The sequence below is a fragment of the Thamnophis sirtalis genome, unplaced genomic scaffold, assembly GCF_051295495.1.
Source record: "Thamnophis sirtalis isolate CommonGarterSnake01/CBP01778 unplaced genomic scaffold, rThaSir2_p1.2 scaffold_3, whole genome shotgun sequence".
In the NCBI taxonomy this organism is placed as follows: Eukaryota; Metazoa; Chordata; class Lepidosauria; order Squamata; family Natricidae; genus Thamnophis; species Thamnophis sirtalis.
In genome coordinates this window covers 81,440,929-81,468,052 of record NW_028261383.1, presented here as the reverse complement: position 1 = coordinate 81,468,052, position 27,124 = coordinate 81,440,929, and the positions used below count along the sequence as shown (strand labels likewise).

Sequence of the window (27,124 nt, the reverse complement as noted above, 5' to 3'; positions counted from 1 at the left end):
CTGTATTGTTCACCATGTATAGTGATGTGGCAAATGCTTAGGATAGTTTTGTGCAAACTAAGGCCTGTGAATTAAACTGGGAAGCCAGACTACTATTGGTAGACAAACATGCCTAAGACTCAGTCAAAGCAGTACAGAATATGTAGAAATAGGGCCTTGTCTATATACTGTGCCAGTTGGCAAGACATTTACAGTCTTAGGAGGCTGCAGGCTACTGCACTTGTTTACATATTTTTCAGTATGGCTAACAAAAACTGTTTGATGGGCACTTTAAGTGAAACAAGGACAGAGAGTTTTCTACAGTTAGAATGCAGCTCACCTAAAATGACACTGGTTTCTAGCCCAAGGTTAAAAAAATGTCTATGCTGCCATTACTTAGCTGCTTGTAAGCAACCCTCTATTTACTTGTCCCTTATTATTTTCAGGAATAATTGTATAGCTATCATTTATAAATGTTAATGAAATGGCATCAGAAATGGCTTGAAATATGCTTGAATAAAATAAGTGGTTTCCCCAATCAAATCTGTAAGTCTTAGGTGTGATTCCAATTTTAGCCAAACACATCAGCCCGCTTACTCTTTTTAATCTTGCAAAAGCTGTTATAATGGCTTTGATATAGAAATTAAAGAAACTAGGACCCTTCTGATCAGTCACAGAATATTCTATTTTCTGAATTCAGAGAATCAAAATTAAGACAATGGGAGGTTTTTTTTTGAGATACCTAGCATTAGGATTGCCCCTTAACTAAGAGTATTTTCCTTGCTTTTTAATGCATAATATCCTTTTTTCTACAGATGACTTTTATCTAGAAAAGTATTCCCGACTTGCCTTGTGGCCAGGAAAACACTCCTAGAACTTATAAAACTTCAACCGTTTTTAAGAACTAAAATCACCATAGGCATCAGCATTGGAGAAGAATAGTCAAAACTTACATATACATAATTCCACTGAGTTCAGTGGATTTTACTTTAGATAACTGGGTCCTAGGTTGTGGTTTAGGATTTCTTGCTTTGGTGCTTAACAGATATATTTATTAGAGAAATCAAGATTTTGACAGATTGGCACAAACATGAACTAAGCCAGATAACCAGCAGCATGGCATCTCTGAAAGTTGAGAAAGAAATTAACATCAGTCTGCCCTACCTGTCATAAAGATGGGTAGCACTCTGTGCTTGCTTTTTTATTTTTTGCTCCCCAACCATTGTGCCATTATTAAACACCAAAGGCATGACTTTTCAACCTTTATTATTTTGGCAAGTTTAGGTTTAAGTACTGCATTTTAAAATCCAAATATTGTATTATGTGTGGGAAGACTAGGAAGCCACAGTTTGCTTCTGACTTTCTGGTAGGAAGTGGAGACAGATTCCCCTGAAATAAGAGAAGATACCACTTTCAAGAAGCAGCACTCTTACGGGATATAGCTGACACAATTAATTGCTCCACTTTGGGAAATACTCCTTTACATTTTGGGCATAGATGCCCTAATCAAATTGGAAGTGACTGTCTTTGACAGCTTCCCTCTCAAAAGAAACAAAAGATTATCACTACCTGTAATTTTTTTTTGTATTATTAAAAAAACATAAGGTGGACAGAATTGACCCAGTGTTGACATAGTTGAAAGAGACTTCTCTGCTTGTTTCTTACGATTTTAGCCCCCATATAGTGGGTATAAAAAAGTAAAACAAGCTGTAAAGTGTTGCTAGAGCTTCCTTTTTTTTGTAAGGCCACTCTAGGATTTTGTCTCTTTGACAGCAGTAGCAAGAGATTTTATGCAGCATAAGTGAGGGAAGCTAATGTAACCCTGTTGCTTCTTAAGCTTGTCAGTGTGAACTGTATCTTGTCTCATCATTTTCAGAAAAAAATGGTCCTTGCTAGGTTGCTGGCATAAGGGGTAATGAAATTAGAGATATGCACCTTCATCAGTTTGGCTAGGATGAATCTATCACCTGTTTTTCAATTGTAATCTAGATTGAAAAGATACATACATACATACATACATACATACATACATACATACATACATACATACATACATAGTTTAGGATATCTAAAGGGATGGATGTGTGTGTGTGTGTATCTATGTATGTGCATGTATGTATGTGTGTATGTATGTATGTATGTATGTATCCCTTTAGATATCCTAAACTACCTATTTGTGGCAATATCATCTATGAATTGTGAAGATTAAAACTTAGCTTCAAGCCATCCTTTTATGTGAAAGAGGGATGGGTTTAAACATCTGATTTTGTACAGGATACTGCCCAAAGCATCCCTGTAGCCTCATTTTCTGAAGACCCAAATCCACATGTTTGAAGTCCTAAAATTAATTTTTAAAATCACAGCTGTCTCAGTTACTATAACTGATCACCCTGTTGGAGTGCTGACTGATGTATGAAAGGTATGACCTAGGTCAGTGATGGGCAACCTTTTTGGCGTGGTGTGTCAAAAATCGGCAAAAAATTGAGCATAACTCGCGTTGTGTGTCACTTCGACAAAAACATAATTTTGCGCAATTTATAGTTTAAACTACAAAAATGTATAATTGCAATATATAATTGTATTTAATAAACCAAAAACAAATTATTTAACATACCTGCTTAGTAACTTCTTTGTTCATCAGTCGATTTCGTATGTTGCCCTTGATATTATTGAACTTGTTTGGGGTGCCGTGAACCAGGGCTGTGGAGTCGGCTGCTTCCAGCTCCACGTCCTCATCAACATGCCGCTCCAGCCCGCCCCTGCTATGAATATTCCTAGTGACGCGAGGGCGAAGAATATGAATATTCATAGCGGGGGCGGGCCGGAGCGGCATGTTGATGAGGACGTGGAGCTGGAAGCAGCAGACTCCACAGCCCTGCCGTGAACTGAGATAAGTGAGGGGGAGGGCGAATTCTTTAACTAACCAGGAGTAGACTCTCTGTGCCGGCCTGACTGGAGAGAGGCGTGCACTGTTCCCGCGCTCCTCTCCTGCGGGTCCTCCCTCGCCGCACTGATGACGTGTGTGCGCACGGCACGCACGCCTTACCAGCAGCCCCTGCGCTCAGAAAGGGGCGGCGGCGATACAGTAAGTGAGTGTGGGCGGGGGAGATCACACGTCCCGCCCCCCCCCCCATTCCTCCAGCACAGATTCTTTCATCCTCGGCGGCCGTGCAGGAGCCGAGGATGAATCGCATGAAATCCTGTGCGTGTCACCCCAAATGGCTACGCGTGTCAGCACTGACACGCGTGTCATAGGTTCGCCATCACTGACCTAGGTAGTAGATAGATGATTGGCTAAGAACACAGATGTCTTGGTTTTCTGTAGAACTTAAGACAATGAAGCACTTAAACAGATGACTAGGTTGACTTTTGGTAAAGCAAATTAAGGCCGCCTTTGTAACTGATAAATCATTTCTCTCTAGCTCAATGTTCTCCCACAGAATTATTTTGGGTTCTTCAGTGACTATTACATTCTAAGTAATGAGAAGAGTATTTCCCCATTTCCACAAAACCTATTATGATAAACTTTATAACCTTGTTCTTATACAAGAACCTTTTTCACATCAAGGTATATTACGTAGCTTCTAATGTAACTGAGGCAACCACTTCTTTAGTTTTGATAAATGGGATTCACTTAAGGCCATGAGCCAGGTTGCCTAGAGGAATAAGGCTGATTGCTCATTACAAGGGACGTAAGTCTAACCATTTGAATTGTCTTGAAAATGAAAAGCAAAGATGATTAATTTCAACTCCTCTAATAATAATAATTTTGCAAAATAAAGTCTTTATTTAATCCTCTTAAACTAGATAACTGTCAGCAAACATCCCATTTTAAAAACATAGTCAAATGTAGGAGGATATAGCAGATATGCCAGGCATGACATCACAACTCTAAGTGTTCTTGGGTGAAGACTATTCTTTCAACCTATTCCATTTTGGGTTCAAGCCTCAGTAAACCCTTGAGAAGGTAATGCTGGGATCTAAACAATAGGAATGCATTCTGTTAGTTGTTTTGGGCCTTCCATCACTACCAGGATAAATGCATCTTTCAGAAACTGGCTAATTCAGGATTGAGGGATAATATATTAGAGAGGTTCCTGAATGTATTGGCTAGATGTTTCCAGAAAGTGCTACTAGAAGACAATTTCACTGCCTTTTGGTCCTTGGCTTATTGGATAGATCCTTCAGACATATGTATTACCAAAACTCTTGTGTCTATATGATTGTTTGTAATCTTCAATTGTGTGAAACAGTGCATCATAGGGCAGTAATTTTTAAATCAAAGTACCTCAAATGGGCTAACTTAAAAAATGTGTCCAAACTCAGGGATTCCTGATTTCTGCAGGATTGAAATTTGGCAAGGTGGAGTCCCCTTCACTGCTGTGGTCAGCCACCATCACATGACCATCATTTCCAATGCTCTCTGTGAGCTTCCTGAAAGAAAACCAGTGGGGAAGCCAGCAGGAAAATGGAACTTATTCTTTGTCCCACTACTTTTTGCCTGCCAGTAATTTTCTTTGTTTAGGTAAGGAAATATTACTGAAGCAATGACCCAATGGGTCATGGGTAGTCTAATATATACTATCCCTGTAGTTCTTATTTGTTACATTTATATGGCACTTCTTCAAAAGAAGCTCAAAGTGTGTACATAATACTTTAACAATTTTTTCTCAAAACAGCCCTGTGAGTTGGTTGGGTTGAAAGATAGTGACTCTGTGAACTTCCAAGGTGGAGAGTGGACTGGGTCTCCCCTTCCTAATCCTACAGTTTAACCATTTCACCATCTTATCTCATCATCACAGAAATGTTGGGGTAAATATACTATGCTGATGACATTGACCTCTTTTTTCAATTGAGCCAAGAAGGCTATGGATGTTCTGGACAATGTGAAGGACTGAATATTAGCACACAACTTGAGACTCAGTTGAGATAAAATGAAGGTTTTACTGGTCAGTTGATGTAATGACATGTGGAGAAAGCCTTGATAATAGGGCGAAGAGATACTGCTGAGGGAATGGTCAGATAAGAGACAACACAGCCTGCAACTGCATAGTAGATGGAGCAAGAGGCTCAGAAAGGACTATCTCTAGGTTCTTGGGCTATAATGGTGATAGCAAGAGAATTTTACTTTCAGACTTGCATGAATCTGTTAATGTTGCTTATATTAGAATTAGTTTATCTGATCATGTTTCCTGTTTGGTCTACCTCATAAGATTAACAATAGACAAAGAAACCTGGAATTTGGGCACAACCTGTAATGAATGGATTTGTAACCCCCCCCCTTTTTTTTTTGCAATTTTGCATGTTTTGCTGCTTTTCAGGAGTGTGAATTCTTAGACCTAGCACTGCTTTTAGATAGCCAAGTAGTAGTCACAGTAGCCAAGCGTGCTTTTCTTTATGCTAGTTACATTGCTTCCTGGGGACAGTGAGTAATCATGCCTTAGCTACCTCTTGGGTGATTACTATAACACTCTGACTGGATTTGCACTTCACATGTAGTATTTCAATAAATTGGTAGTTAACCAATTATGGCTTAGCACGATGTGTGAAACAAGCCTGTGTACTGGCTGCCCTTGAAAAACTTTGGACTTCAGCTAATGCGAATCACAGCTGACAAAACCACTATATGATTTATGTTTTAGAAACTAGACATCAGCAGATATTAACTACATTGGGTCTCCACTTGTTCCTAAACACAAAACAAAATATGTTTTTTATCTGTGAAGCCTTCACAGACTGGAGCCTTGAATATCTGAATGCTGTAATATCTCATAGAGTTTTTAATCACAGGCCTATGTTGTATCACCAATGAGATTAGATTGTTAGGTTCATGGGATAACGTTTTGGTTATACTTCAGTTATGGACTGTCCTTTTGGGAGAGATCGAGTTGGTTCCATTCTTTCACTTTTAGTTTTAGTTGTAATGGTAGTATTGCTTGAATAGCTATATTTGAAAGTCTCAGATATTTTAAAAAATGTTTTTATTTTTAGTAATTCAAGTTGTATTGCACTTTTTATGTTTTTTATTGCTCAGGATTTTAAGTATAAAAATAACGATCTATTGTATTCATTTTTTATTAGCCTACTTCTATATTTTCAGTATCCTAAACACAAATTAAAGTCACTGGATGACAGGCTTTTTCCCAGTTTTTACTCTGGGACAGAGGCTGCAAGATACTTTAGGTTTCCCAATTATTCATGTATTAGCTTTAATTATAATTTGTGCAACAAATTGTGCCTGGTTCATGTTAAGGGATAAATGTTATCTTACAGACCATAGTGTTAAATGTATGCATCATGTTAAATCAAAACCAGACATACCACATTTTCACATAGTATAATGTGTGAACCATCTTTCAATTGCAACATCTTAAAGTATCTAACCATCCTAAATGAGTTTATAAAATAGTGTTGAGAAAAGGAACAAACCACAACACACTTGAATTTAGGAAACAGAGAAAAGAATTATTAATGTTGTGCATCCCTAATTTGAAGACAAAAATTGAGTATTATTGAGGTTTCTTCCCCTCTATTTCCTTAAATTCTTCCTCAAGTAATGTATTTTTAATTCATTTCTGTGTAAGAGTGATTAATAGTGGTCACACAGATAGAAATTCTATGACCTTACATGAGGTTTCTGATAATTATATATGGTTTGGCTGTATGGTAAGGCTGTTACAAGATACTGGGCCACAAAAATCTGGACAACAACTAGAGAGTAGAGAACACTTCCCATTATTATGTGGTTAATCTTTGGTGAGATTCACAGCCTTTGGGGCTGGTTGGTAGCTCAACAGCTCGAGTCCTAACCAAGGACCTAGGAACTGTTAAGGTAACATTGGAGGATATAAGCTGTTCCAAGTAGAGTGTTTTTTTGTAGAATCAGAATGTTCAAGTCTGATAAATTTAAAATTTCCAAATAACGAGGTAGCCCTTTAGGTATTGCTCCAAGGGCTCCAATTACAATCAGGACAACACATGATTTCTTTTTCCACAGTCGCTCAACTCTAATTTGCAAGTCCCTGTACTTTGTGATTTTTTCTTGCTGTTTATCTTCAATTCATGCATCTCCAGGTATTGCAACGTCAATGAACCATACTTTTTTCTTTTCAACTATTGTTATGTCAGGTGTGTTGTGGGCCAAGTTCCTGTCAGTCTGAATTCTGAAGTCCTACTTGATCTTGACTTTCTCATTCTCTAAAACCTTCTGAACCTGATGTTCCCAGTGGTTTTTGCTATACTCATCCAAACTTTTGGCACAATTTCCAGTGAATGATCTTAGCAACGCGGTCATGGCATTGTAGGTAGTCAGTTCGTGAAATTTTGCTGCACCCACTGATCAAGTGGTCGACTGTCTCGTCTTTCTCATTACAGAGTCAACATTTGCTGTTGGTGGTAACATGTTGAATTTTTGCCTTCATGCACTTTGTGGCTAAGGCTTGTTTTTGAACTGCCAAAATAAAGCCTTCTGTTTCTTTTTTCAGTGTTCCTGATCTTAACCAGTTCCAAGTTAGCTTTTGGTCAACTTTGCCTTCAATACTTTTCAAGTATTGGCTATGCATAGCTTTGTTTTTCCAATTTTCAGCTAGCTTCTCAATTACTTCTTTATTATATTCAAATTTTGACTTAGTTGTCTTTAAAAGGCCTCCTTTATTTACTTCCTTAATCATTGGTTCTTCACTTTTCTGGAGGTAATCATTCAAACTGTGTTTTTCTTCTTCCACAGTCTGTTTTACTTGTAGGAGTCCTCGACCACCCTCTGCTCTTGGTAGATATAATCGGTCAACATCACTTTTAGGGTGCAAAACATGATTCATTGTCATAAGCTTCCTTATTTTTCTGTCCAAATTGTCCAACTCCACCTGGGTCCAGTCAATTATTTCTGTAGAATATCGAATTACAGGTATATCCCAGGTGTTTATGGCTTTTATGATGTTTCCTCCACTCAGTTTGGACTTAATACCTTGCGAATTTGTTGAATGTACTTGGCTGAAGTTAATTCCTTGACTTTATTCTGCATTAAGTCGGAGGCCTCTAAAATCCCCAAGTACTTGTAGCCTTCTTCTGGTTTTACTGCCTTTATCATTTCTTCATTCCCAAGTTGTATTCCATCATCTTCTAGGACTTTGCCTGCCTTGGTTGCCATTGTTGCACATTTGTCAATTCCAAACTGCATACCAATGTCTTGGCTAAATTCTTTTGTGCTTTCAATTAATAAATTCAGTTCAGCTTTTGTTTTACCAAGCAGCTTCAAATCATCCATGTACACCAAGTGCGAAATTTTCAGTCATTTCTTTGCAAGTTCGTATCCACAGTTCACCTTCTTCAAAATGGTTGTCAGTGGTAGCATTGAGAGTATAAAAAGTAGGGGTGAAAGGGAATCACTCTGGAAAATGCCTCGTTTAATTTCAACTTCACCTAGTTCTTCTCCATTAGCCATAAGCTTCATTTTCCAGAGGTTCATTGAAGTTTCCATGAATTATTATTGTTGTTGTTGTTATTATATGATCATCCAGAGTTTTGCAGCCCAGATCTTGTAGTTTTAAGTATATTCCCAGAAAGTTCTAGTATTAAATTCATTAATGTAGACATGTGCATTTGACCTTATCCTGTCTCAAAGTGCTTATTCAAAGCATAAATGATGTAGTACAAGTAATGATGAAATTAGAATAGTAGAAGCTCTGCTAAAAACAAAATAAGTATTTTGAATTTAAATATTATTTTCAGGTCTTCAAAGTGCTTTTCAGGCGATTGCATTTACACTAACCATGTGTTTTGGCATATGTGTGATGCTTAGCAGAGGAGAACCAGAATAAAAGAGAGTTCAATAGAAGGACAAATAGAAGTTTGCCCGTAACCTATGGATAGTGAAAGTACTGCATGAAAGAAAGAGTACAAATATTTGCACATTTGCAATACTTTCACTAAGCGAGATTTTAGGATGACATTCTTCTTAAAACCTGACACTTATATTTCATGCAGTTGTGTAGTTTGTGTTATCTGGATACCCAGATTTCAACATATGTACATTTTTTTTCTCCATCATCTGGAAGTTTTTATCACAAGCTGGAAACTAGCAAGCAGCATGCAGGTGGTCTTTGACTTACAACAATTTGTTTAGTGACCATTCAAAGTTACAGTGGCATTGTGAAAAAAGTGACTTACAATGGGTCCTCACCCTTACAGCCATCACAGCATCCCCAGGGTCACGGGATCGAAATTCGGGTGCTTGGCAACCGGCATGTGTTTACAATGGTTGCAGTGTTCTGGGGATTATGGGATCACCCTTTAACTTTCCCAGCTGACAAGCTGACTTTGACAAGCAAAGTCAATAGGAGAAGCCAGATTCGCTTAACAGTTGCACGATTCACTTAATGACTACGGTGATTCGCTTAACAACATTGACAGAAGTTGTAAAATCTAGCCTGACTCACTTAACAACCACTTGCAATGGAAATTATGTTCCCAATTGTGGTCATATGTTGAAGACTACCTGTACTAAGAAATAATTATTGCCCTTCAGCAGATAGGACAGAATTTTGGTGCCTTTAAAAATAAGAAGCCAGGAAAAGGAATAGGTGTAAGTTCTTTTATTGTTGTATCAGAACAGCAGTGCCCACTGATAATCTTCCTCTTATACAGCTTGTAAAAACATAGGAGTCTGTTATTAAATTGACATACCTTCTTAACTGCAGTGAGGAAAAATTCTCTTCTCATTTCTAACCCATTAAGAGTTTAATGACAGGGCTGACTTCATAGCTCTTGCTAGTGAGCTTTATTGAGGATAACTTACAATCATTTAATTAAAGTTATTAAAATGAAAGTTGTCTTCAAGGCAAAAGAGACAGGATGCTGCCTGAGTACACATTGGCACTCACGTGTTACAATTTTCCAAAGCAGATTAATAATACTAAGCATAGTTTCACACAGTGGAGTTTCTTACCTGCCATATAATTTAAGACACAGATAACAAATGAGCTATCCAGTTGAAGTTGATTAGTATTGCACGGATAGTCTTCAGGTTTAATATATAGAACGCAAATATTTTCTAATTTGGAGATTACTTCTTAAAGTTACAAATGATATGTGCTATAAAAGACTTGGAAGTACTGTAGAAAAATGTTGCTACAGAAATGCAACCAGTATCTAAATTCCCTATCAGAACACTGTCTTATCACTGCTAAATTTATTTGGAGGTTTCTTGGACTTCACTGTCCTTTTAAGTTCTAGGTGGAGATTGTGCTGCCTATATTTGATCTCATCTTTTATTTTCATTTGCTATAAACCAAGTCCTGCCCGTGGTCATCTTGGTGTTAGAAACAGATTGTGACAATATGATTTGACAAATTCCCTGATGGTATCAGTCAGTCTGTGGGAGCAAAAGGTGCTACAGGATTCTTTGCTGACGAGTTAACATTGCTGGTCAACAAATCTCCTCCTTGATTGAAGTACCAGTTGCACTCTTAATACCCAGGGCCACAATCCAGAGGTGCATTAACAGAAGTTATTTTTGTATGTTTCTTTTTTGCAGCTGTCACATCAAGTCAGACTTGTAGTTGGCATCTGTCTCTGGATTAGAACCTAAATGGCTAATTGGATGCCAGCAACACAGCCCCCTGCAAGATTATGCCGAAGACAAAATGATATGCAGGGGACTGAACACCTTTTTTATTCTTTAGCATTTAAAATAGCTAATAAAAGGGAAGCGACACACTTGTGCACAAAGTGTGAAGCCTCCTAGTTTGTAGCCTTGTGATAAAATGCTTCAGATACTGTTCTCCTCACAGCATGTATGGGTAGTCCTTGACTTATAACAGTTCATTTAGTGATCATTCGAAGTTACAATGGCATTGAAAGAAGTGAGCATTCTTCATGACCATTTCAGCCTTCCCATGATCACGGGATCAAAATTCAGATGCTCGGTAAGTGACTCATATCTATGGTGGTTGCAATATCCCAGGGTCATAGGATCACCTTTTGTGTGCAAGCAAAGTCAATGTGGAGGCCAGATTCACTTAAGAAGCATGTTACTAATTTAACAACTGCAGTGATTCGCTTCACAACTGTGGCAAGAAAGGTCATAAAATGCTGGGAAACTCAATAAATGCTTCACTTAGCAACAGAAGTTTGCAGCTACACACATGCACACACGCACGCACACACACACTGAATTGTTGAGTCAAGATCTACCTGTAATGGATGATATCTACCTCGACTTACAAGCACAATTGAGCCCAAATTTCTCCTGTTAAGTGAGGCATTTGTTAAGTGAGTTTATGACATTTCTTGCCACAGTTAAGTGAATCACTGCAGTTGATAAATTAGTAACATGAGTTGTTAAGTGAAACTGACTTCCTCATTGATTTTGTTTGTCAGAAGGTCGCAAAAGGAGATCACATGACCTTGGGACACAGCAGTGGTCATAAGTATGAACTAGTTGCCAAGCATCTGAATTTTGATCACAAGTTCATGGGATGCTGGAAAGGTTGTAACTTTGGAGAACAGTCATACGTCATATTTTTCAGTTCCATTGTAACTTTGAATTGTCACTAAATGAACTGTTGTAAGTCAAGGATAATCTGTATGGTAATATATCTTCCATTACAGGTAGTTCTTGACTTACAACAGTTCACCTACTGACTGTTCAAAATTACACCAGCACTGGAAAAAATGACAGTTTTTCACACTTATGACCGTTGCAGCATTCCTGTGGGCAGGTGATCAAAATTCTGGTGCTTTGCAACTGACTCATATTTATGATGATTGCAATGTCCCTGGGTCATGTGATTACCTTTGTGACTTTCTGACAAGCAAAGTCAGTGGGGAGGCTAGATTCACTTTACAGTTGCAATGATTCACTTAACAACTGTGGCAAGGAAAGTCATAAAAAGGGGGGGATTCATTTAACAAATGTCTCCCTTAGCAACAGAAATTTTGGGCTCAGTTGAGTTTGTACATCAGGGACTACTTGTATAGATGAATCAGTGTAATTTTTGTACTAAAGTATTTGCCAGTTCCTGGAGAATTTTGTGGAAGTGTTTAATCATACATTATTTGGGAAAAGGAGTGTCCTCCCCCTAAGCCCCTCCTCCTTTTGGGTCACAGCCCAGATTATACAGAAAAATCTAGCAATGAAGCCTGAACTAATCAGCTAATCTATATTTAACTAATTTATTAATTTTAATGTCCTGTCTTTCTGGTAGGAGCTGAAGGCAGTTTACAGGAGGATTTCCATTTTATCTTCACAATAAGAAGCCTATAAGGTTTGAGGTAGGCTGGGCTAAGAGAATGCGATTTGGTGAAAGTCACTTGGTGAGTTTCCACAGCTGAGGATCAACGTGACTCTGCCAGTACTAATCCAACACCTTAACCACCTCACAGCAGCTCTGCTATGCTTACACTGTAGTTAATAGCCTCTCTAAAACATTATATCATTTGCTCACAGGAAAGTGATTGTGAACATAAACAGTGGGAAGAAAAATAGAAAAAATAATACTTGAATAGGCACTTTATCGATAAAACTTTGCATCATAAAATAATTTAAAACCATTCTGTCCAAAATGAGTCCCCCCCTCTTTTCTTTGCTCCAATAGAGCTCCTCTGAATAGCTCGTGCTTAAAGAGTGACAAAGGGATTTAGAGACATGGAGAATGAATAAAGTTTTAAGAGTAGTATCATGGAGATTCTCACACTATTTGTTAGTTTGTTCAGGCACAGCATACTATGCACTCCCCCATCCCCCTATTTTCAGTCCCATAGGAAATCTTTCTCTTTTTTACCCTATATGCAGCCCAACTGCAAATAAGTTGACCCTCGAAATACTTATGTTTTAATTTTCAGAACTGGCTTATTTGCAGGCCGCATATTTCTCATGGTATTTTGGTTAAAAATTTGAGGGGTTACTTTATCCATGGATGAGTTTATTTGTGAATATATATGGGATTTACAGATACTTTTTAAAAAGTAATACTTTTTCAGTATTACTGTAACACTCAACATGTATATCTGCAGATAAGCTCATCCCTGGATAAACCAAACCTAATTTGCGTGTATGTTTTGGCACCTAAAATTCTCGGTTTATTGGTGAGTGTGTGGTATTTTCGCCATTTAAAGTTTGCATCAACCTTAGTGACTTCCAGATGGTGTTGGGACTGCAGCTCCCAGAATTCTCAGCCAGGAAGGCTACTGGCAGAGAATTCTGGGAACTGCAGTCCCAACACCATCTGGAGGGTGATGGCTGAAGAAGCTAGTGCTCGCTTTGCAAGGGATTTCTCATTAGAAGCCACCCACCAGAAATTCAGAAATTAAGAGGCACTGTCATATGATTTCATGTAGCAGCAGCTATTTTATGTTGTCTGTTAAGTCCTAAGCAGATAAATATTCCATCTGTTCTGTTATAAGAACAAACCCGAATTGTTAAAGCATTATAAGTAGAACTCCTTGGTAAAAATCAACATCATGCTAATGCCAAGAGAGGTTTTCTGCCTCACTAGATTCTTTTTTATATAGTTCACTCGCATTTCATGGTGTCACTTAGAACCATTAAACAGAAATGTTGAATTCTTCAATTGTTCAATATCATACTATTTTGACATAAATTTGCAAGTTATTAATAGGCTTGTGTTTGTTTTTTTTACTATAGTAATATACCAGAAAGCTTTAAAAAAGGTAAACAAGCTATTAACTCACAAGCTTACCAGTTAAAGTTTCTCTTGAGAATTTGTTGAATGCTTGCCTGTTTAGTCTACAGATGTAGAAAGTACAGACATAATTCAAATAAATATTCTTCATTGTGCTTTAGGTCAGCTTCTTCACTCCCCTGCAGTCAAAATTCCCCTATCCTTCCTTGCCCAAAGGTTAAATTAATTATCTAAGACAGTTTAAAGAGCAACATTATTCTTTGGGATGTCTTTAAAATGAGGTTTTAACAAGTTTCCTATCGATGAGAAGAATCAAAACGAGTCGCTCTCAAGAGACAGGATGCAGCCCGTATACACTTCAACTTGAACAACTTTAAGGACAATCCTCTTAGTAATTAACCAAGAAGAAAGAAAGAAAGAAAAACCAAAAACTAGTAAACACTTCTGCATGATGGGAAGTTTGTTGCTTAGGTATCTTTACTTAGGAAGGAAAAGATATTCTTTATTGAAACAGATCTAAAAGCAGTAGAAAACTCTGTCATGCAATATATTTTCCCCAAGTATTTGAAAGGGGATCTCTGGGGGCCCACCTGCTTAGCATCAGGTGTTAGCTAGAAACATAGCATCTAAGCTAGTTAGAGCCCTACATTACAGCTAAAGTAAGTTTGAAACTTAATTTGATCAAGGCTTTAATTAATAAACAATTATTAAGTTCAGGGACGGAAGTAGGGGGAATAAAAACTGTTTATCCGGTTATATTCCAAAACATTTTCAGAAATAGGAGTGCGGTCACTATCATATTTTATTTGTCTCTTCTCTCTTAATATTATGCTGAAGGATAACAACCCCTGAGGTTTGTCGGAGCATGCTCAATATTTCTTTTTCCTGGTTAAGTACAGGATCTAGAAAGAATGTAATTGAAACCACAGATTCTAATTAGAATTCTGTTTTTTCAGTATTTTTGATCTAATACAGTATGTGGAACCAGTTTAAATAATAAATATGAGAGAGCTATTTTCTTTCAAATTGTCTCTAATGACTAATTATTTTCATTTTGTAAAGTATATAGTAAGGAAGTAGAGTTTTTTTAAAAAAAAAAAGGTTGGTAGAAATAAACCTAGAATTGATTTAAAACATTTACATAAAAACAGTTTTTCTTACAGCATTTCCTTGGCATGTGCGCTTTGCCACAGTCTCTTCCATAATCATAATTTGCTTTTATCAGTTACAGGTAATATGGGTGATAAAATGTTTATTCTCTGAAGAAGGAGTGATGGTTATATATTTTGTTGCAAATTGGAAATGTTTGTCAAATAGGCAAGATTCTGTAGAATAGTCATTGAATGTGTCTTAATGATGTTGGGAGAGATGGCTGTATTATGGAAGAATAGAATTCTTTGCAATAGTGTTTGTGTAAAATAGTTGTTATAAAGTAGTGATGGCTAACCTTCTTTGTCATCGCGTGCCGAAAGCGCACATGCTCACATGCATAATGCAAGGTGCATGCGCCCCCATGTGCGCCCCATCCCCCGTACATGCACACACGACCCATCTGTGCTCCCCCGCCCCACTGCACAATCGCCCTACGCTTCCAGGTTGTTGCAAGAGGCTTTCCAGGCCCCCAACAGGGCACGGGGAGCTTGCACGGCACCCCTACGCCCCATTTTGGGCCTGGAAGGCCTCCTGCACCAACCTGAAAGCCAAAACGGGGCATGGGGTGCTGCATGAGGCCGCAAAATGCAATGCGAACACCCCCCGTGCATGCCCCCCACTGCATTCACGGCAAAGACCAGCTGGGTGGCGGGAGGTGTGCACGCATGCATGATGGAACTGGGCTGGGTTGACGGCTGGCATGCCCGCAGAGAGTGCTCTGTGTGCCACCAGTGGGACATGCGCCATAGGTTCGCCATCATGTTTATAAAGCTTATTTTGTGGATTTGAGGTCCAAATTATAAATGACGTGCAGAGATTAAGATTTCAAACTAGGTTGATTGGTATTAAACGCTCAAAGTTTCATTCAGGGACTTGTAAATAAGCTCCCAATAAATCAATACTTTAAAGTATTAAATATTAAATAAATATGTTTTCCCCAAAATAAGACCCAACCAGAAAATAAGCCCTAGCATGATTTTTCAGCCTGCTCATAATATAAGCCCTACCCCCAAAATAAGCCCCCGTTTAGATTGTCAGCCCCTACTGGCGTGGCCAGCACAGGAGGTGGCAAGCGCACAGAGGCCAATGGTGTCTGGCAGCAGCCACAGCCTGCTGGTCCATTGGCTGGCACACTCTGGGGCTGCGCAGCCCATACAACCTGTGCAGTCTATGTATCACAGGTGAGTCTGAGCACTGCAACCATCAGGCTGGCCCTCTGCCCATTGAGAAACAAGTTAGAAGAACATTGAATACTGTGAGTATTTGACAGTTCTAAGTGTAATCAGCTAAAAACAGGATAAAGTGGCAGCAAAGTGTGTTATTGTTTAGAAAAGTGCCAGATGTTGGATCTGACTGAGTAATAATCTCTATAGTAAAATAAAGAAATATGGAAAAATGACATTTCCTTACTGTATAGTCAGTGGGAAGAACATAACCTAACACACGTTGTTAATGATTCATTTCTTTGAAACTGAGGCACCAGTTATGACGTGATCAAGTTTCATAATGTTTTTTACAGAGGTTCATTCTGAAAAATATATGTTTTTTAATTAGTTCAAATGAATTTCCTTCTGAATTAAAGCTCAATATAAAGGGCCCAATATAAAGATCCTCACCTACGTTTCATCAGTCTTGGGAACCATAATATCTCCTTTTTATAGAGAAGATAGAACATATTTTATTTTTCATAAAAGTAGTCTGTTAACTTACGGTAGTCTCTCATTTATCTCCTGGCCTTTCTTCAAAGCTTCAAAGCAGCATGCAATATATAGTGTTATGCTTGAAAACAAGAAGATCCAGAGATGAATAGGTCTTTAAATCTGGTGATGTATATCCATATATGACTGAGGGTGTTACTTGGAAACAGTGCTTTCTACACTCCTATTTTATTTTTAATAATTTAATATAGTGTATTATTTACTAGTGTTATTTTAATGCTTGTAGATTGCATAAGAGTCCACTAGAATTAAGGCAGTGGATAAATTGCTTAAATAAATACTTTATGCAAGGGGCATGAGATGATGGAGACAAAAAATCTCATTTATTGAAAGACAGCAAGAAGGGGCTGTGGAGTGATGAGATCTAACACTGCATCTTTCCATCGTTGATACACTCAACAGACATGAGGCATTGTCATGTATACCAATGTTATTATTGTTAGTTGGGAAGTCATGTCCGACCCATCGCAACCCCATGGATAATGTTCCTCCAGTCCTTCCTGTCCTCTAACATCCTCTGGAGTCCATTCAAACTCATGCCAACTGATTCGGTGACTCCATCCAACCACCTCATTCTCTGCTGTCTCCTTCTTCTTTTGCCCTCCATAGTTCCCAGCATTAGGCTCTTCTCCAGTGAGTCCTTCCTTCTCATCAGGTGGCCAAAGTATTTGAGTTTCATCTTCAGGATCTAACCTTCTAAAGAGCAGTAAGGATTGATCTCTAGGATTGACTGGTTTGATATAGGAGTCCTCAAAAAGTATGCATTGAATGATGGAGCATTTTTTTCCTCCCTGCCGACAAATAGCTGATTCTATTACCAACGATGTCTCTTTGGAAGCATGCTCCCCAGTTTTGAATGGGAGTAACTTTGACCCATTATGACTGTGTACTTGCCTGGGAAGAGGAATCTAGAGGATTGCAGCTCTCGGGAAGAGTGGTCAGTGGTCATCTTTTCCTGCTGTTTTGTGTATTTTGTACTGTTTGTATTTTTAAGCACACCTCCATTTTAATATCACTTTTTGAAGCTTAATTGTTAATAGCCTGGATAAATACTGATTCGCCTATACCCTTTTGCTTCATTAGAGGTGTAAAATTTCATCATCTTATTTCAGAGCTTTAAAATAATTTTCTCTTACACCACAAAGACGTCAGTGGCATAGACTGCTGTTGGTTTTAAATTTTTTGTAGTGAAAGTGATTTGATCTCATTTATACCAGATTTTTACTCTTAAGGATTTTATATTTTATTAGTTTTTTTAAAGAATGTCATTGCTTCATTTTACTTTTGTATATATTCTTGTCTTTTTATTTTTAAAAAGATGGGGATTTTCCCCCTCCCCCCCCTTTCTCTTTAAAAAAAAAACTTTCTGTTGTGAGAATCATTATCTTAGCTCATTCCATGGTTCATTTGTTATGGAACATCTACTTTCTTTGTCCTTCAAAAAGAACTGTTTACATTCTGCTGTGAAAACTTGATTATAAGAGAGATTCGGATTTTATAAAACGAAAGCAATAATAAATGAAGGGCTGAGATGGGATTCAGATGACTTTAATGTTAAAATCTTCTTGGAAACTTTGGAGGAAAAAACGTGTAGGAACTTACACATTTTAAATGAAAAACTAGATAAACGGTTTGATGAATTTGTCACAATTTCAGATCATCCTAAAGAAGACCTCCAGGTATAGGCGAAAGTAATCAGCTATGCAATTGGATGAATTGGAAATAAATTCGCTGTTAATAGATTTGAAAGAGAAGGAATTTTGCTTGAAAACTGGAGATTTTGCTAGAGGAACTGAAGGGGGCATTTAACAAACAGGAATCTCTTAGGAAAGTTGATGAAGTCTGTGGAATAGAACCATCACGTGTAACTAGAAGACAGCTGTCAAGAGACATGGTGTTCCAATTTGCAGGAACATTTACTGAACGAGTGCTATGGAGATATATTCAGTGGAGACCTACTTTTTGGGGAGTGAGAAGCAGCTGTCAGGAAAGATTTCATTTACAATTTTAAAGAAAAGTAACGATGATAAACTGGAAGATGCTGCTTTTATTTCCAAGAATCAATCAGTGGTATTTGATCCTGGATGGATCAGAGACAATGGTTGCAATGTTTATGAGGCACTAGAGGCCGCTTGTGGACTTTCTGTGAGTTAAATACAAAAATAGATAGTTAACAGAGGGCTTTGAAGTTTAGCTTTGTTGTTGGGATTATATTTTAACTGTTTTTTTAATAGTAGATAGGTCGAATTGGTTGATTGATAATAGATTTCGATATTTGTGATATTTTATAATGCCGTATAGCCATTTTGCAAATATAGATGTAGAAGTTCATAAACTGTGGACCTGTTTTGCAGGGAGGGGGGAACTATTATTGTGGAAATATATTTATCCATATTCAACCGGGGGGGGGGATATTTTATGTGTATCTTTAATATTTTGTTTTATATAATTTTTTTCTTCATCTTTGTTTTTGCCTTGTATTTTTTTATTATGTATTTTAGCTCTGGATTATGTATTTTAGCATTCAAAATAATGAATACCAACGTTTATGTGCTTATGTTCCATATAGCGGACATCTCAATTAGCCCAGATTGCCCTTATGTGGAGGAATTTAGATGATTTAATTGATAAAATTTAGATAACCTTTGCATGCATGACTAGTATGGTGGGTGAGTGGAAGGAGAGGCCAGGTCTACTTGAGATTATTTTACTTTCGCCTTCAAAGCACAATATCATTAATGTTTTATACATGCATGGAAATTCCCCTTCAGAATCTCTCATTGGGGAAACTGACATTTCCTCTTTCTACAGAGGCTTGCATCTGATTGGCTGATCCCTGTGTTGTTACTATCAGTTCCTTCATTAACCTTTATAGCTTTTTTTAATTATATCATCGTCAACATCTACAAATGGGGCTCTTACAGATTGTGATTTCTCTGCTTAAGAATGTTTTCTTTAAAATTAGACAGCCTGTTTGAATCAGGAAGAGGCAAAATAGAGTACTGAGTCAGAACTGGATATGCTGATTAGTCTGCCTGAAGAATTGCAAAGATAGGGGAATGCTCAGTTCAAGCTGCATGCGGGGAAAAAGAACAGCATCTCTGATTTTGAAGCATGACTGTACATAGACTAGGCTGCCTATATATAAACACATTCTAGCCCATTTCAGTGGCTCTCTGCCATTTTCAGCAGAAAGCTTCAGGGAAATAGCATTCTGACATATAGTATGTGAATGTAGTAGCATGCACCGTGTTTCCCCCAAAATAAGATCGGGTCTTATTTTCTTTTGACCCTTCCAAAAAAGCACTTGGCCTTATTTTTTGGGAGGTTTTATTATTTTTGAGGTGCAGGAGGCGGCGAACGTGGTCACCTCATGGCTATTGCTGTGTTGCAATATTTTCAGGGAGGGCTTATTTTAGGGGGAGGGCTTATTTTAACGCATGCGCTCAAAAGCCTGATTGGGCTTATTATCTGGGGAGTCTTATTTTCAGGGAAATAAGGTATATATCTTCAAATAAAATCCTGTACAGTAATATAAGTACACAGTGGATACTTGAACAGGTTCACCGACAAATGCGCGCACAACAAAAGCGCACCGACAAAACTGCGACGAGAAAACTGCGACATCAAAATCGCACCCACAACAGCGCACTGACAACAGCGCGCCATCAACAAACAACGCTAAAACAAGGTAATAACCCTAACCCTGAACCTAACCCTAACCCTTACCTTAACCCTAATCGCGCTTTTGTGGGCGCAGTTTTGTCGGCGTGCTGTTGGCACGATTTGAACGTTGTGGTTTTCTCGGCGCGGTTTTGTCATGCGCGCATTTGTCGGGTCACAACTTGAACCAGGTCTATGACAAAAAGACAAATCAGGCCTATGGCAACTGTTTAGCTGGTGAGACTCAGCTTCATTTGAGACCTAATAGAGGAATCATAATCAGGTTAATAATTTAATAAATAAATAAATAAATAAAGACAAAAGAGGTTTGCCAAGATCATAATTCCTTAATGAATAGAAAAATTGGGTAGAAATGCTATGGAATAGACGTTTCACCCCATTTAACCATAGAAAAGGGTGCCATACAGCTATGGCTAAAAGTCTAATGATGAGAGAGCAAGGTATGAGACAGCATTGTAACTGTAAGCTCAAACTTTATGAAATTTATGAGGGTTTATGAGGACCTATGAGGGTTTTTTTTTCTAATCCAGGCGGTATTGCTTTGCATTATATAACTAATGCTTTATTTTTACTCATCTGTGAAGCATAAGTAGAATAATCTAATGAGAAGTGGTAGTAATAGATATTAGAAGATCTGTAAACTAGACTGATTTAAAAAAACATTTGGAATAAATACTATGTTTATGTACTATATTGATTAAAATATTTTTGCTGCAACGTATCTTCAGAAAGGTAGATCTTCTCTCCTTTTTTCTTTTTCATGATGTGGGACATTATCTTAAGTTCAGGTAAATATAGGGAATTGACTTTTATCAAAATAACCTCCGATATTTAATAGATGAGCCTTCATCTAATAGATGAGGCAATCAGGTGTTCTCCAGATGGGTTGGATCTGCTGGGAATTGTGGAAAACTTAGCTTATCTGAGAAAAGCCACCTTAAATTAACCTGAGAAATATTTCAGTTGAATACAAAAGAAGTTTACAGCTGCTTTTAGTGCAACATTTTTAATGTCTATAACTCAAGCATTCTTAATGGCAGTACTCCAAAACTTGGCCAGCTTATGTCACTTATAAGTTAGGTTATCTAGGTGACTAATAGAAAACTTGTGCTGAAAAAATTACTTGCCTTTTGGCAAATCAATACAAGTTGATTTATTTATTTATTTATTTATTTATTTATTTATTTATTTATTTATTTATTTGGCTATTTTGCTTTTTTCTATTGTGCGGGTATGATTGATTTACCATGTATGATCTGATGTTACCAGATTTTGATTGGCCATCCCAGCCCCCTAAGCACACCTGTTCCTAAAGATGTTATGAGGAGCACCGACCAGCACGCCTTCTGTCTCCCACTAATGCATTCTTTGTGCTTTGAGTCACCTGGGACTGAGACAGGCCATCTGCTTTCCAAAAGCCATTCAGTGCACAGCCTATTGTCCCAGGTTTTTTGCTTAGTGGGAGGCAATACAACCTGAACACTTCATGCTTGTTGCCCTTTCTTCCCAGTCCTGAGTCCGATTTGTTGCCAAGCTTCTCCCCCCCCCCCCATGGCCAGGCATTGTGGTGTGGGAGGAAGGAAAGGAACAGCAAGGAAAGCAACGTCTTGTGTGTTGCAGCTGTTCTTCCTTCTTCACTCACACTAAATATCAAGTAGAGGGTCAGAGTCACTTGTTTGACCTAGGTGGCCGTATAAATTGAATGAATAAAAAAATAATAAAAGAATAGGCTGAGACCAAAGATCCTTGACATAGCCCTGAAAATATGTGTATGAGGGGCGGGGGAGGCAGCATACTAGCTGAGACAGAAGTTGAAAGGCATTTGAAGAGATGTGTTACAAAATGTATTGTTATCTATTGGTCCTTGGAGCATTGAAGTAGTTGCATCCTCCAAAACAGGGCTCTGGCAACTTTGGCAACTTTAAGACTTGGAGACTTTAACTCCCAGAATTCTTTAGCCAGACATGCTAGCTGGGGAATTCTGGGAGTTCTGGGGAAGTCCGTAAGTCTTAAAGTTGTCATGGTTGGAGACTCCTGCTCCAGAAGACTCAGCATAACCTCTTTGAAGGTTTCATAGATTGTCTGCTTGCCCAATCTCTTTGTTTCACCAGGCGATCCAGAGCTCATTCAATCTGTGTCTGCATGCATTTGAAACCTTTGAAACAACCACACTTTTAGACGATATAACTGCCTCAGGGTTTTGAGGCAGCTCACTCCATTTAGACCAGGGGTGTCAAACTCTTTATTTCATGGAGGGCCGCATCAGGGTTGTGTTGGACCTCAGGGGGCCGGGTGGGTGTGGCCAGCTCGATGTCACTCGTGTCGAGAGCATCTGTGGTGACCTGGCCAGAGCTGGGAAGATCCATTGTCTCCAGTGGAAGGAGGTGAGACCAGGGAGTGGGCCAAGCCCTTGTCCTCTAGAGGAGCCTCACCGCCCCTCTCAGGTCATGTGGAGGACACAAAACATTTCTTGATGCCTCCTTGCCTTGTGATCAAATGCCACTTTGAGTAGTAGATTGTTTTGCTAGCACTCTGCCAGTGAAAAAGGAGCTGGGGCGGCTGCGCTTCCGAACTCCGTTTTCATCTGCCACAGCCTCCTATAGCATGCTGCCAACAAAAATGGAGCTCGGGAGGGGCGCAGGCTCTGCCAGGTTGTAGATCAGTGCTGGGCCCAGGCACCACAGGCCGATTGTTTGCTATTTCCAGGGTGGCCCCGTTGACCAGAACTAAGTGCCTTGCGGACCGGATGCAACCTGTAGGATTTGAACTTGACACCCCTGATTTAGATCAATGTATTTTGCAAAGCACTTAGAGCTTAAGCTTATGTACCTTGAGAAAAAATGGCTGTCTCGATGCTTCCTTTGGGCAACGTGTCCTGAGCGTGTTTTTGTTGTTCTGCTGCAGGTTCTGCCTACTTCCAACCAGTCGGTGCAGACGTGCTGCTTGCTCTGCCATCGGGAGCGCAAAGACTGGCTTGGGCCATCCCATAATGGGCTGGTATCCCCAGGTGAGCGGCTGCCCCCAGACTTTGTACCAACATTGGTACAGAACCTTCTGGGAGAGATGCCCCTGTGGATCTGCCAAAGCTGTCGGCAGAGCGTAGAAGAGGAAGAAAGAAGAGCAGTCCAGGAACAGGCTCTGGCGGTAAGCATTTTAATGTGGATAAACGTTTGAAGGCCCAGTGGCTCACTCCAGGCAGATGCCATTGGTTAACAAAGGGTAATATCAATATCAAAGCTTAGTGTGGATTTGGGTATTTTCGTGAACACAATTCTAATTGCTTTGGGGCAAGGCTGTGAAAGTTGCCAGCTATGACATGGTTAGATGTTTTTTTGAACAGTTATTGGCTTTGGGTCTTTTTTTAGTCACTGTTTCTTTTTTGGCGGTAAGAAAGGAAATACAATTAAAGACAAGACTAGACAAGACTATCTATCCTCACTCTAAAGAGCCTGCAATTTTACTCTTTTGTGCTATTGCTATGAAAGGTGCTACTGAGTAGGAAGAAACATTAGTCCAATGTTATATTTCCATATAGCTTAGTCAGCAGCTTACTTTCCCAAAGCAAAGTGATAAATGGAATGAGTGGCTACTTAGCCATCAATTCTCTTCCCAGGTCTCACTGTCACATACAGCCTGTAAGTCACAATCCTGCGGGGCAGGCTCCCACTCCTCTTCGTCTTCATCATCTTCATCCTCGTGCCACGGGAACTCGGGAGACTGGGACCCTAGCTCCTTCCTGTCCGCGCACAAGCTTTCGGGGCTCTGGAACTCCCAGCATGCAAATGGGGCAGCTCAAGGGAGCTCCCTTGGGGGAACACCTGTTGTACCAGGTGAGTTCATGTTGGCCCTGGACCAGTGCTTGTTTTATCCCTTTTGGTAGTGAAATTCTCCCTATAGCTTCTTCATGGAGGCTTTTATCAGTTATGGGGATGGATATTGTAGAACTATATTAAGAAAGTGTTTAAATCTGCTGGTCCAGAGAAAGTAAGGTGTCTTCTCTTTGGGCTAAGTAATGCTCATAGGAAAGTTTCTGCTTACTAGGTTTATCTCTAGAGACCTCTATGATCTTGGACCAGGAAAAGGTTCCACAAGTGGGGAGGTGAGCTAGGGGCCTGGAGAGCAGCCAGCTCCATTTCTGACTCCGTTTCAGGTGACAAGCACCCCGGCCTTCCTCCGGAGTGTGTCAACCAGGCCCCTGCTGTAGGAGGTGGGCTCAAAGCCTGTCCTTACAGCCACACGCTCACCCCAGCTCCCAGCGGCACCCCAGACTCACCTCTGCCTACCTCACTCGACTTCTGCAAAACGCTTCCCAAGCAGTTCAAGAGCATGTGTCGGAGACCCACCCCGCCAGGTCTGTATATGCAGGGCCTAGGGAAGGCCAACAGACCAAATTGGCAGGGCAAAAAGCCCCACCACTATATTGTTGGGTTCCCAACTGAAGGCTCTTTCTTCCTCCTGGACTACAGAGAGCCTTTTTCTTTTGGTTGAACTTGGGGCTTTTGTTTGACAGATCCAAGCCAGCCATAGTTGACTTTTTTTACCCATCTCTGTGGGTTATTGAATGGGCTTAGAACTTAAAGCATCCTTTGAGCCATGGTGGCGCAGTGATTAAAGTGCGGTACTGCAGGCTACTTCTGCTGACTGCCAGCTGCCTGCAATTTGGCAGTTCGAATCTCACCAGGCTCAAGGTTGACTCAGCCTTCCATCCTTCCGAGGTGGGTAAAATGAGGACCCAAATTGTTGGGGGCAATATGCTGACTACTCTAAACCGCTTAGAGAGGGCTGTAAAGCACTGTAAAGCAGTATATAAGTCTAAGTACTATTGCTATTTACGTCCTGTATTGGGTTGGACTTTCTAAAATGCTCTGGGAGGAATGTCACTTATGGAAATGCCAAGTGTAAGAAGACATATAGTTGGGTTCGGTTAGATTTTACTGTGGTATCTAGATATATAGCCTTAGACCCTTTGAGATATTACAGAAGGAAAATATTTTGTGGGAGGAAACAGTAGTTTATGGTGGGGTTTATTTGATGTAGCAGCTTAGTGACTCAGGGTATTTTTACCCTCTCCGTAATTCATGGAAATGTCTGCTGGAAGGATTAGACCTAACATCACTTTGTTCCCATCTGGCTGCAGGCGAGGCCTTCCACTCCTCGGAGCACCACCGGCATGTGGACCTCACTGCTCCACCCAACAGCCCCACAGGCCTCCCCTCACAGCCACCGGCACTCCTTCCTGCAAAGCAGATGCCTGCCCACACCGGGCCCTACAGCTCTCCTCCTCATGTTCACTTGAGCTCTTCACCGCAGGCGGCCCCATTTCCTACACCAGCCCTTAGTCCACATGCACCGGCCCCCAAACCAGGAGCAGAGTCCCCTCCTACTGGATCTTGTAAGAGCCCACACTTACCCACTGCCAATGTGCCACTCCTGAAGATTCCACCTCCTGTAGGATGCACCCATCCCTGCAACGGGCACTGCAGCGGTTCCTTGGGTCCTCCTACCGCATCACATCAACTACCCAGCACCAACAGGTAATTAAGTGGAGTTCTGATTACTCTGCACTCCCAATATCATTAATCAGGTTCTTGTTGCATTTCCCTTCATAGTTTGCCTGCTTGTCTTGACAGATCTGCTAAAAATCATAGCTCTCATTGGATACATATTTTTGGAATATCTGATTTTGTATTGAGAATAACAATACATGGAACCTCACATCTCACATTAATCCTTAAAACATCCAGCAAACTAATGGCATAGTAGGCAGAGTGTTAGTCCCTTTTTCAAGTATGGTTTTATATGTATTTGATAATCTGATCTTCTCCTGTGTTCTTTCTGGCTACCAAAGAGGGGTGTTGAAGAACTCCTGTCAAACTATTGTCTTTTGGACTTGATTGAAACTCTTAAATCAAAATCCTAGCTCTAGCTTCACCTTATGCCTATTTGTCCCACTGATGACTGAATCCTGATATGTTTCCTCAAGCGTTAATGTTGCCATATGGAAGGATATGTAACAGAAGTTAAATAAGAATACACCATTGCTAATTGTTTTTATAGCTTTTTAATGACAACAGTAAAAAAGTGAAAAACTATCTAAATTTTTTTACCATAAAACAAACAACTCCAGACAATTAGACAACTTTAATCAAAAATCCTCTGCCTTGCCCCACTGTCAATAAAAGAATAATTCACATTATCTGACAAACACACATATCAAAGTTGAGTCTACTAACCAGCAGTAGCTTTATCTTTCCAGCGTTGTATAATTTAAGTGTTGATAAATCCCTGTGTATAAAGGAATTACAATTTTTGATGCTTTGTTAAATTTTAACTACTGGAGAAATAGCTTAAAAGAGTGTGGATATTTCTTTATTAAATAGACAATTTATAAGACTGCCCATCTTAAATAATTTTGGCTACTATCAGAATAGCAATATAAGAAAAAAACACAACAAAAATAGCAATTAAAATAATTTTTATTTCAGAAACAGCAGTTGACCTAAAGCAATTTGACAGTTCTGTGAATTTTGACCTTTACTATGGCAAGAATAGAATAAGTCAAAATTGTAATGAATTAATGTTGCATCGTCTAACTGTAATCAACCATAAGAAATAGCAAATCAACCATAACAAATCTTTGCTGAATATGTTCTAGGATGCAGTATTCCTGTAGAAAAAAAGAGTACTTTTTTCTTGTTGTATTAACCACATTTTTATCAGAAGACACTCATTTTTCAGTTTTAAAAACAATCTGTCATTACTTTGCTAGAACAGAACATTCAGATCAAAAGATCATATAATGCTATTGGTCTCTTACTCACTGGGAGCGTCAGATAATTCTTCCAAGTTATTTATTAAATGCAGACTTTCAAAAGCAGTGATATTTCAAGTCCAGATAATAAATGGTTCAAAGCTATCAAGGAGATTCTGAAATAAATTCTTAAGTTTTAT

The 27,124-nt window shown here is 39.2% G+C and overlaps 1 protein-coding gene across 2 annotated transcripts in view; it reads left to right on the top strand.

The window, feature by feature from the left end:
- The window catches only part of FAM193B (family with sequence similarity 193 member B), a 41,875-nt gene that overhangs the window by 1,694 nt on the left and 13,057 nt on the right, over positions 1–27,124 (top strand). Inside the window, exons 2-5 of one of the 2 annotated variants that reach the window (XM_014056165.2) lie at positions 23,078–23,317; positions 23,787–24,003; positions 24,324–24,524; positions 25,311–25,707. In XM_014056165.2, coding sequence (XP_013911640.2) covers positions 23,078–23,317; positions 23,787–24,003; positions 24,324–24,524; positions 25,311–25,707 — 1,055 coding nt within the window. The remainder of the gene's footprint in view (positions 1–23,077; positions 23,318–23,786; positions 24,004–24,323; positions 24,525–25,310; positions 25,708–27,124) is intronic. The other variant, XM_087709346.1, reaches the window with a different exon arrangement.